General features: G+C 38.7%; 1 protein-coding gene across 3 annotated transcripts in view; it reads left to right on the top strand.

Annotated features, from left to right (window-relative positions):
- CTTNBP2 (cortactin binding protein 2) overlaps nucleotides 1-4,685 on the top strand; it is a 174,412-nt gene extending 169,727 nt beyond the window's left edge. For 2 of the 3 annotated variants that reach the window (XM_017867354.1, XM_017867355.1), the window contains exon 23: nucleotides 3,549-4,685. In XM_017867354.1, the coding sequence (XP_017722843.1) occupies nucleotides 3,549-3,794 (246 nt within the window). In that variant the 3' untranslated portion in view covers nucleotides 3,795-4,685. The remainder of the gene's footprint in view (nucleotides 1-3,548) is intronic. The other variant, XR_001884549.1, reaches the window with a different exon arrangement.
- The last annotated feature ends 8,124 nt before the right edge of the window (nucleotides 4,686-12,809 follow it).

Below are 12,809 nucleotides of genomic sequence, written 5' to 3'. Positions count from 1 at the left end.
TGCCTTCATGTATCTTGTTTACACGTTCCTTTTTTACATGTAATTTACTACTCCCCTCTGTACTCCTCCCCATAGAACCCTCTCTCTTCACCTGTCACAGTCCTGTGCCTCTTTAAAGACTCACCCCCAGTGCCACCTTCCCTACATGTTTTTCTTTTCCTCCTGCCCCCTACTTTCCCACCTAGAGGAATTATAGCATCTTCTTAGCTTCTAGTAGATGCTGTGTGTTGAATGAATTTCACTGAATGAATTGCTCTGATTTACCAATTCTTTAAGGCTAAATAAAACTTACTTTAGGTCAGTGCCTTTCTATACGAATTAGTTTCTCTTTGAGTTTAACATGCACAGCAACATGGATAGTCAACGTTATACATTTAATCAGATAATCTGGGGGTTTTGGCCCAGGAAGCATTAAACACTCATAACTCTCCTGTTCCTAAACTCCGCTGCTTCCCTAGGCTTGACTTCTAGGGTGTCAGGAGTACTTTTCAGTCAGGACGCTGTGCATCGGCCACTTGCTCTATTCTTGCACTCCTGGCGTTGAATTGCTATGGCTCACACAAAGCCCTCGTGATTCTCCATGTTCTCATCCTACCTCCTTCCATCCTAGCCTCACACTTCCAGGGACTGACCAAACCACACTGTGGTACTTCATTTCATGTGGACATTTCCTGCCTCAGACCATGAAGGTACACTCCCCTCACCATCATGTTGCAGGTACAGAAACAGACTAGAACACAGTGTATGTCTCCTTTCCTTCCTCTGGGCCATGGCTTTAACTCTGGATTTGACAATAATGGCAAAATTAAACAACTCCCCTCACCACCGGATTCTGTATAGCAACTAGCTGTTATCCTTATTATAATGCCGTATTTCATGTTTTCCGAATACTATGTATGTGTTGAATTTGCTGGTGTGTTAGACCAAATTACAAGTTGTAATTGGCCCATGACTAAGTCCCATTTTGCAGACTTAACAGTAATTTCTTGTTAGGATAAATGAGATTGGATCATGGTACCTGCACTGTTTTTACAATTGTGGCTCCATCACCATCCAACTCATGACAAGCAATATAACTTCTCATTTTCTTTCTGGTAACTTGACAGCATAAGCATCCTTACAAAACAAAAGCAGAACATACTAAGTAGGTTCACCCTTCACATACCATCAACTACACATGGAGGTGACAAGGATGACAAGGATGGACTAGGATGTGTCCCCTCACCAGATGTAGCTCAGCCTTTTTCCAGCCTTCCTCAGATGTAGTTAAAACAGAGCCCATCTGTTTTTTGTTATGTCAGGAAGCTCTTGCCTTTCTAAGCTAGCTTCTTGCAGTCTAGACTTCTCTTTCCTTTCCCTGCAAATGCAGGTGATCTGGACCCCGGATTTGTCCCCTCTTTATTCTCCATTACATATTTGATGTTTCAGTGTGTTTATATTTTCCCAAACCTTGAGCCAAGTGTATATTAGAGTTACATTGCTGTTCCATTTATGATTAGCTGAGTCTAGAAATCTGACACCAAGAGATTTCACTTCAGTGATGTAGGAGTAGTTTAATGGACATGTTGTGTTGGGCTTTAAAGAATTAATAATAGGGAAATAAAGGAAAAATGGGATTTAAAGGGGATTGGAGCCAAACTTTATAAAAGAACTTCAGTGACATGGTTAAAAGTTTGGGACTTGTTCTGTGCCGTTAGTGAGGACTTATCCTTTACCTTCCTATTTGCACCGATACAGCCATAATTCTCTGCCCATTTTGTGGGTAACATTGGATTAGGTTGATGAGGAGAGAGAGAGGCAGCTGCTAAAGATAACTGAGGGTTTCCTGCTAAATTCACTGGGAAAGCAGTATTAACCAGTAATGAATCACCAAGCAGAAAGGCTTTAGAAATGAGTAGTATTGAGGAAATGCAATAAATACAGTTTTAGAATTTCAAGTGTGACTAGACATATAGGTGAATTAGTGGGGTGGAAATGCAGGAGATAAATGAGGGCTAAAGAAAGAATTTTGGGAAGTATTTAATTAGAGATTGAAATACTCTGAAGGGAAAGATCACCAATGTGTGACTTATAGAGGGCTAAGAAAAATACTACCATTTAGGATAGCAGTCCCCAGCCATTTTGGCCCCGGGGACTGGTTTCTTGGAAGACAGTTTTTCCATGGACCTGGCTAAAAGGTATGATTTCCGGATGAAACTGTTCCACCTCAGATCAAGATTCTCTCAAGGACTGGGCAACCTAGATCCCTCACTTGCACAATTCACAAGAGGGTTTGCACTCCTATGAGAATCTAATGCTGCTGATCTGGCAGGAGGCGGAGCTCAGGTGGTAATGCTGGCTCACCCCGCTCACCTCCTGCTGTGCTGCCCAGTTCTTAACAGGCCATGGACTGGTCCACAGCCTGTGGGTTGGGGACCCCTGATTTAATTGGTCAGTGGAGGAAAATGATATTGAGGAGTTAAGCTAGGGATTCTTAATTTTGGCCGCATATTAGAGAAGATTTTTTAAAATCCTGTGTCCGTGCCATACCCCAGAACTATTAAATATGAATCTCTGGTAATAGGGCCCAGTCAATGACTGTTAAAGCTCCCCCAGGTGATTCCAATGTCATGTAAGACGATACCCAGGAGAATGCAACTGCCAGGTGAAATCAGATTCTTCCTGTTAAACTTTAGTTTTGTTTTAAATCTTTTAATGGTTATATTGCTGTTGGCTCCATTATTACCTTTGAAGAGGGGAAGTTATCAAGGTCAACTCCTTCAGAGGCTTTCAGAGTAGCTCACTTAGTAGGAGTCATATCATGTTTGTTAGTTTGCAGAATTTGATGCAATATAGGGGAAAACACCTTGAGTGGAAGTTGGGAGACCTGAGGTCTTGTCCCACCTTCACCACTCCGTTCACTGTGGGCAAATCATCTTACCTCTCCAGCTTTCAGATTCTTCATGGGCAAAAAGAGACATTGACCAGGTAATCACAGGAGTTCTGAAACACTAGAGAAAGAAGATACAGGCAGCTTCCAAGTATGGAAGATCTTGAGCAACCTAATCATAGATGAATGTAGGCTCTGCTAGAGAAGGATGTTTCTCTTATGTTTTCTGCTATATGTCCCCAGATTATTTGATTATTGAGTAATAGTTCACTTTTAAGACATGAAAGTAGAAGGCAGAAAAGTTAGGGAACTTACCCAAGGTGACAGTTTGTAGAGCTACCTACAAATTGGACTACTCCAATTTGGTGATTTCCTCATGCCTGTAATTTTGTGAAGTTTCTGTTGGTAAGGAGAGCGATGCCTTAGCACTTGAGTCACTGCCTCCTGTATTTAGGAATTTTGTAACATCAGACAGGGACTAATGAAAATCATGCAGTAAGTCTATAGGAAATTAATTACTCAGCTTCTCTCCATTTTCTTTTGATTTTTCATGAGAACCTATAGTTTTAGAAACTCCTGCGCATTTGCTCAAAGAGGAGGCAGGGGTAGGGCTCATAACAGGAGAAGTTGGTGACAATGGCAAATGTGATAAACTTGTGTGGTTTCTCGTCTTTTACAGGAGGTCAGTCCTCTCAGCAGCCATCAAACTACTGAATGCAGCAACAGTAAATCAAAGACTGAGTTGGGTGTTTCAAGAGTTAAATCTTTTCTTCCTGTTCCTAGAAGTAAAGTCACCCTGTGTTCCCAGAACACCAAAAGAAGCAGCAGCAGCAGTAATACAAGGCAAATAGAAATCAACAACAACTCAAAAGAAGAGAATTGGAACTTACACAAAAGTGAACACCTAGACAAACCTAACAAATAGGCCTGCCTACAATATTCTCACTATTAACTTCCTCTGTTTCACACAGAAACCAAGGACAACAAGATATAAATACCTTTAAATGGATAAAATGTTTTCACTGTAATATAAGTTATGAGTGCGGGACCACTATTCAATTTTTTTTTGTAAAGAATGTGTTTATAACCAACATTTTGTTTTTGTTTTTTTTCAATTCCGTAGGATTGAACTTCAATACCAAGAAGTTATGCTAACTTTTCAAGTAGTTTTATAATAGAAAAAATTGTAATAGTTTTAATCAAGATGTTCAGGGGTATTAAAACAGAACTGTGTACTGTATATCTGTATATATATGTATATATGTATGTATATTTAAGGAAGTCCACAATTCATACTACATACATGCTACAAAATGTGTAACTTTGGCTTAGATAACATGTACCATTTTAAATGGAGATCATAATTTTATGTTCACTTGATGGGGAATGACTAGAATTGGGCAATAACAAATTATTTCTAAACAGTTATTTTCCATTAAAAGCCATATTAAGTATTTTGCTTGTTAAATTCTAGTTTTATGTTTTAAATCTCTTAGTAGTTACATTGCCATTTGGTAGCATCATGTATATATTTATGCTTATGAGTTTGCATTATGACTCCTGTAAAATATGAAATTATAATGCAATAAAAGTGTTATCTTTCTTACAAAAGTTTTGTACCTAAGTGGATATAAATAACTGCATAAATGAATAAATTAATTCAGAATTAACTCCTTCAATATTATTTCTAGTAGCACAACCGATAATAAAATTGATATTTTCTACAAGTGTTACTTCTAAAATTACAGACAAAATTACTTATACAACTCAGTTACGATGCTTTGACACTGAATAAAATATTGATTTAGTGAAATCATTTTGCTGTACTTTTTATCTATAGCTGTTTGTAGTCTATGCAACAGATAATTTGTGTTCAATTTAGTAATGCTCATAAAATTGCCTTCCATGTTAGTATTTCACTAGCTATTCACAACAAGGTTCAACCCTATTAGAAATATCTGAAATACTTAAATGGAGCACCAGGAATTGGGTGCTCACAGTTAAAACATCATCTTTTTCATAAATACCAAAGAAATATCATTGTACCAGGAATCATTTACTTGTCTAAAGTCATTGAAAGCCTTTTTTTGGCCAGAATGGTTATTTACAATGAAGTATACATAACTGCATTGTATTGCTATTACAAAACTACACATACCTTAAAAATAACAATGTAAAGATTATGTCACTAATCTTTAGAACAAAACTGAATGCTCTCAAAATCATAGATCGTATCTACATTCAGGTGGCTCTAATGTGTTTTTTTTCCTGCTCACATACACCTGCTTAAATTATATCTAATTTGATTTGTTAGTGATAAGGCATTGTGTTTTATGTTAGCAGCTTTTCTGAAGATAAAGATCCCATTAGTGTACTCAAGAACTAGAGGTGAGAAAACAAAACCAAATTTGGAATACATTATTAAGGTGATCTGTAGTAATTGATCCATGTGACTGTCAGTAACATTCAACAAATGCACTTTTTGTAATTGATGGCAGACTGCAAGATGTCTAAAGAGGACACTTAGAACAGGGCTTTCAAAATAAAGGTAGAGACCTACCAATGGGTCATTATAGCAATTTAGTGAGTTACAACTAGCATTAAAAAATAGAAAATGTCAGAGTCATCTTCTATTGTCTCACAGTCAATACAAGAACTGTTTGTGAGACTTTTGTTTCTATCACGTGGATGTAGGAATGTATGTATATGTGACACAAAGTATAACTGGGTCATGGTCAAAAATCTTTGAAAGTCAATACCCTATAATGGCACCTAGCGGTGGCAGTTCTTTACTGCATTAGTTAAATGAGGGCTGCACTAAGGGGTCATATAGTGTTTGGTGGTAAACAGTCTTGGGGATGAATTAAGCACTGCTGTTTATTAGCTGTGTGGCATGAGACAATATTTTTTTTTTTTTTTTTTTTTGAGATGGAGTCTCTGTCACCCCGGCTAGAGTGCAGTGGTGCAATCTCTGCTCACTGCAACCTCCACCTCCCAGGTTCAAGCAGTTCTCCAGCCTCAACCTCCAAGTAGCTGGGATTACAGGCATGCACCACCATGCCCAGTTAATTTTTTATTTTTAGTAGAGACGGGGTTTCACCATGTTGGCCAGGCTGGTCTCGAATACCTGACCTCAGGTGATCTACCCGCCTTGGCCTCCCAAAGTGCTGGGATTACAGGCATGAGCCACCGTGCCTGGCCAATCTTTTTCTTTTAACTACAGAGAAAACATAATCCAAAAAAAAAAAAAAAAAAAAACCCTACAGGTTGTCCATGAGTGTTAAGAGAGAGAACGCAGAAAAGCCTTCTTAGTTGCCTCACACATTCATAAAATAAGTAATCAATATCTCAGAACTTCTTATGGTGTTCCATATGAAGCAAATTTTAAGGATCTGAAGTAAGAGCAATACAATAACAGTAGGAGACTTCAACATCCTGCTTTCAACAATGGACAGATCATCCAGACAATCAATATGGAAATATTGGACCTAAACTACACTTCAGACCAAATGGACTTAGATATATACAGAACATTTCCTCCAACAGCAGAATATATTCTTCTCAAGCACACACACAACATTCTCCAGGATAGGTCATTATTAAGCCACAAAATGAGACTTAACTTTAAGAAGATTGAAATCATACCAAATATCTTTTCTGACCTATGGTATGAAATTAGAAATCAATAAGAAATTTCAGAAAATTCAAAATATATAAAATTAACATGCTTAACTACCAATGGATCAGTGAATAAATTAAAAGGCAAATTAAAAATATCTTGAGACAAAAATGGAAACTCCATACCAAACCTTATGGGGTGCAGCGAACCAGTTTTATGAGGGAAGTGTACAGTAATATACATCAAAAGAGGACAAAGATCCAAAATAACCTAAATGTCACACCTCAAGACATTAGAAAAGCAATCCCATTACTGCATATATACCCACAGTATTATAAATCATTCTACTATAAAGACACATGCACAAGTATGTTTATTGTGGCACTGTTCACAATAGCAAAGGCTTGGAACCACCCCCAATGCCCATCAATGATAAACTGGATAAAGAAAATGTGGCAAATATACACCATGGAATACTCTGCAGCCATAAAAAAGGATGAGTTCATGTCCTCTGCAGGGACATGGATAAAGCTGGAAACCATCATTCTCAGCAAACGAACACAGGAACTAAACACCGCATGTTCTCACTCATAAGTGGGAGTTGAACCACGAGAACACATGGACACAGGGATGGGAACATCACCCACCGGGGCCTGTCGGGGGAGTGTAGGGAGAGCATTAGGAGAAATACCTAATGTAGATGACAGGTTGATAAGTGCAGCAAACCACCATGGCATGTGTATACCTGTATAACAAACCTGCACATTCTGCACATGTATCTCAGAACGTAAAGTATAATAATAATTTAAAAAAAAAAAAAGGAAAACAAGGACAAACTAAGCCCAGAGTTAGAAGAAAGGAAATAAAGATCAGAGCAGAACATTTTTAAAAAGTTGTGGCATTCCAAAATCTTTTCAAATTGTAATAATTCACAAATGCTGGCAACTATATTATGAAAATTGGATTTTAAACCATGAGTGTATAATTCATAGAAATATCTAACTGAAAATTAATAACACTTTAGCAATTTTCAATTTCATTCCATTTTAAGAGTTTCTCCAAAGTAGACTAATACATTTTGTAGTTATTTATGTAAAAGAGAAAACAAGTAGACTTTATAAAAGCTAGTTATTAGAAGTAGCCAATTTTGATAGACAGGGTCAATTTTTCACAAATACAATATTTTTTGTGAGCAGTTAATCCTTAGTGAACATTAAGTTCAGTTGACTAGGCCCAGGCATCACCTTATTTAGGCATCTCTTCTTAACAACTAAGACCTATTACAGGAAAGTCACTCTCTGAAGTAATGTGATGCTTTCTAAATTCTATCCCATCCCTTTGCAAAATCATTTTATTCAGATAACATTCTACAAGTGTCAACGGAGGAAATGAGTGAATAGATATCCTCTATTAGCCTGGTTTTGACCATAAATAAATATGTTTAGCTGTGTATCAAGATGCCCATTGAGTGTTAATTTGAAAGAGAAGACTGGGAAACACACTGAGAAGGAATGTGCAGTTACATGCCATATCTAGTCTGTCTTTCATAGTGAAGCACTCATATCAGGCGTTGCCAGCTCAGGTTCTGGCCATGGAGTTAACTACAGTGACACTTAACATCTCTGGCTTTAATGTCATCGTGGTAAAATTCAGAGGGTTTTCTGCCTCCTAGAAAGAAAACACAATGGAAAATTTTAAATCCTGCCAGTTTTCCAATATATCCTGATACCTTATAGTAAGGGCATCAGCTATGTATATCACAAAAGTCATTTCAGTTGAAATTTATGCAAACCAAGAATATATTTATCCTAAGATAATTCAAATGTTCACATCTGCTCAGAGTGGCTTCAAACCTTACTTATTTATTAAAGTAATATTGTGCTAGGGACTAGGAATAAAGCATTAAGACATGCCAGGCACCTTCCATCTTAATAGGGCTGAGACAGTAAATAAAGAAACAAAGCAAGATAATTTCTCATTGTGTATGTTCTATAAAGGAAATCAGTAGAGTGATGTATTAATAATACAAAGCACTTGCTAAAGATCATGGAAGGAGGATTACTTTAGAGCAGAATGGTTCAAGAAAGGGTCTTCAGGGATCAGGGTATGTAGCAGCCAGGGTAAACAGCATGGGCAACCCTTCTTATGGAAAAATAGACTAGTGAGATTAAATTACATTAAACTAAAAAGCATCACACAGCAAAGGAAACAATCAACACTGAAGAAGCAACTTACAGAATGGAAGAACATTCTTGCAAACCACATAGCTGATAAGGATTAATATCCAAAATATATAAAAATTCAACTCAACAGCAAGAAAACAACCCAATGAAATGGGCAAAAGACCTGAATAGACATTTCTCAAGAGAAGCCAACAGGTGATATGAAAAAATGCTCAACATATGAATCATCAGGGCAATGCAAATTAAAACCACAAGGAGATGTCACCTCACACCTGTAAGAAGAACCATTATCGAAAAAGATGAAAGGTAGCAAGTGTTGGAGAGGGTATGGAGTTACTCCTTGTACACCGTTGGTAGGTATGTAAATTAGTACAGCCATTATAAAAAACAGTATAAAGTTTCCTTTAAAAATTAAAAATAGGCTGGGCATGCTGGTTCACGCCCATAATCCCAGCACTGTGGGAGGTTGAGGCAGGTGGATCACGAGGTCAAGAGATTGAGACCATCCTGGCCAACATGGTGAAATCCTATCTCTACTAAAAATACAAAAATTAGCTGGATGTGATGGCATGCACCTGTAATCCCAGCTACTCAGGAGGCTGAGGTAGGAGAATCACTTGAACCCGGGAGGCGGGGGTTGCAGTGAGCCAAGATTGCATCACTGTACTCCAGCCCGGTGACAGAGTGAGACTCCATCTCAAAAAAAAAAAAAAAAAAAAAACCCACAGAAAGAAAAAAAAGAAAAATAGAACATATGATCCAGCAATCATACTACTGGCGGGGCTATTTCCAAAGGAAATAATGTCAGCACGTCAAAGAGATATCTGTACTCCCATGTTTACTGCAGCACTATTTACAATGTCCAATATATGGAATCATCCTAAGTGTCCATCAACAGATGAGTGGATAAAGAAATATGGCATATATACAAAATGGAATGCTATCAGTCTTAAGGAAATCCTGTCATTTGCGGCAACATGGATGAACCTGGAGGACATTATGATAAGCAAAATAAGCCAGGCACAGAAAGACAAATACCACATGATCTCACTTACGTGGTGGAATCTTTAAAAAGTGTGAACTCACAGAAGTAGAGAGTAGAATGGAGAGAAGATTGGGAAGGTATTTCTCAAAGGGTACAAAATTTCAGTTAGAGGCTAGGCATGGTGGCTCACACCTGTAATCTTAGCACTTTGGGAGGCTGAGGCAGGTGAATCTCCTGAGCTCAGGAGTTTGAGGCCAGCCTGGGCAACATGGCAAAACTCCATCTCTACAAAAAATATTTTAAAAAAGTAGCCAGGTGTGGTGGTGTGCACCCATAGTCCTAACTACTTGGGAGGCTGAGTTGGGAGGATGACTTGAGTCCAGGAGGTGGAGGTTGCTGTGAGCCAAGATCATGCCACTGTACTCTAGCCTTGGCAACAAAGCCAGATCCTGTCTCAAAAAAAAAAAAAAAAAAATTCAGAAGGGAGAAATAAGTTCAAGAGATCCATTGCACATCATGGTGACTACAGTTAATAATAATATATTGGCCATGCACTGTGGCTCATTCCTGTAATCCCAGCACTTTGGAAGGCTGAGTGGGGCAGATTACCTGAGGTCAGGAGTTCTAGACCAGCCTGGTGGATAGGTGAAACCTTGTCTGTACGAAAAATACAAAAATTAGCTAGGCGTGGTGGCAGGCACCTGTAATCCCAGCTACTCGGGAGACTGAGGCAGGAGAATTGCTTGAACCCAGGAGGCAGAGGCTGCAGTGAACTGAGACTGTGCTACTGCACTCCAGCCTGGGTGACAGAGCAAGACTCTGTCTTAAATAATAATAGTAATGCACTATATTTTTGAAAACCTCCAAATCTACAGATTTAAAGCTATCCTAACCAAAATCTATGCAGGAAGTTTTGTTTTTAAGAGGTCAACAAGCTCTTTAAACACATTTCCCTTTTAATCTAGATTTTTTGGTGTGTCTTCTTGGTTTTCTGAAATAAAAATAGCACACAGATATTCAAGTCACTCTGACTTAGAGCCAAATTCTTTCTATGGTGACCACCCATTGATTTGGGGCCTTTTATTCTCTTTAGGAAGAGAAAGCAGCCTGACCAAGTTTATTTGACTTTCAGGCCTCTGTGCTAAGGGACCTAAACAATGTTCTATTTTCTTCCTAACAAGTCCTTCCGGGGGTATTTATGTTCAAAATATTTTTTTTAAGTAGAAGCAGCATGAGTTGGTTTTATCAAATGACTTTATTATTCAGAACTTCCTGACAATTCACTTTACCTGGGCATTTTCAAGACTTGCTTTGTGAGCAATGACATTGGAACTAGTGTAATATACAGCCTCCGTGTGGTGTAACTTGAGAGGCAAGGCGTGGTGTTCCCGCTATGCTATCCCTCTCTTCCTTATTTCTGAATTGCCTTATGAGAATGTGATATATTACAGTATTTTGTGATATGGTAAACAGAGAACTGAAGTAATGAAACTCCTCTCTGTTCTGCCCGTGAGTGATCTGTGTCATTGACCATGTGACACTTTTCTGGGCCTGGGTTTTTAACGTGGGACTAAGGTACCTTCTAACTCCGGAACTCTGCTTCTGTAATTCATCAGGCACATCTCAAATAGTTCAGATTTTTTTCCTGCCCAAATGCTGAGGGAATGAAATCAGAATCCTGCATTTAGTTCGAGGGAAGGAATCAGATACAACTGAGGAACCTTTAACATCCGGTGATGCCCCCAGGTGCATGTTGTTATGAGCGGGAGTAGTGACCAAGGACCTGCTGGAACAGGAAGTGGGGAGCAACAAAGCCAAGGAAAAGATGGGCCAAAAGCTGGAAAAGCGGACATGAGGGCAAAAAACAACACAGGCTGAAGATTAGCATTTTGGTAAAGAGACACTTCATTTGGCTAGTCCTACCTGAGTCCAGCAACTTTAAGGGGGAAAAAAATGTTCCAAATATTTACTACCAACCAAACTCTGTCAGCTGCTTGAAGGCGAAGTCCATTCATACCTTATTTATTTTGGCTTCCAATACCTAGTACTATCGTATACAAGTACCATAGGAATATACGTTTGACAAGAACTATACAAATATGATGATCACGATGATCCTCACGATATAATGGTGGTGTCCTAGCCTAACCAAGACCCTCATTTCAGTTCAAGTTCCCCTCAATTAAATTTGTGAGTTTTTCACTCTCACCACCTCCACCACTACCACAGGTATCTACATGTCTATCATGTAGGCTTTTAGAACTCTTGCAGTCACATTGCATGAAGTAGATAATCGGAGGGCAAAAACTAAAGAAATAGAACTGGCCCCGTGGAAAGTGTGGGCAATCAGCCAGCAAACAATGTATCCTCAAGGGCCCTGAACATCCAGATAGGGCCTGTTGCAGTGGCCTCTCTCTCTGGACACTGGCTAGCACCCATGGAGTAGCTTCTCTCTTGAACCACGTCTTTTAGTAATCCCCAGTATTTGCGTTTTGGCATTACCCAACCCCTTTTTTGGTCTTCTTTTCCCACCTCCATCATTTCACACCCACCCAACCCCTTCTCCCTTGCAGAAGGTGCTTGGGTTTCTTTGATGCTTACACCCTAGTCTCTCCCAAGAGTATCTTCAAAATATTTTAGCCAGGCTACAGAACTTGAATACTTATTTAACCAACAAGATCATATTCTAACTTCCAGTAAGCAGATTGTCAAGTCACTAATTTCTGACATTACACTAATTATCAAAGGCTCTAATATCAATCAATAATAAAGTTAGAGAAGTGCTTGTGGTAGCTGCCTCTGCATTCCTCCTTAGAATGCTAGCTGACCATCCTGGGGCATGGATTTTTAATTAGGAAGTACTAAGTGATAAAGAGAAAATCTTAAACGTAGCCAGAGAAAAAGGCATGTTACAGGAAAGAACTACTACAAATTTATCATAAACTGTATTCTGCAGAAGAAAATCAAATATTTCTGAAGTGCTGGAGGAAAATCAAGTATTTCTTAAGTGCTGGAAGAAAAACACTGTCAACCTAAAAACTGAGTATCTAGTGAAAATGTCTTTCTTTCTAAAACAAAGGTAAGGCCGGGCGCGGTGGCTCAAGCCTGTAATCCCAGCACTTTGGGAGGCCGAGACGGGCGGATCACGAGGTC

The sequence above is a fragment of the Rhinopithecus bieti genome, unplaced genomic scaffold (genome assembly GCF_001698545.2).
Source record: "Rhinopithecus bieti isolate Rb0 unplaced genomic scaffold, ASM169854v2 scaffold_3858, whole genome shotgun sequence".
NCBI classification, from domain to species: Eukaryota; Metazoa; Chordata; class Mammalia; order Primates; family Cercopithecidae; genus Rhinopithecus; species Rhinopithecus bieti.
Note: the sequence above shows the minus strand (reverse complement) of the source record. Positions and strands in the feature narration are given on the sequence as shown.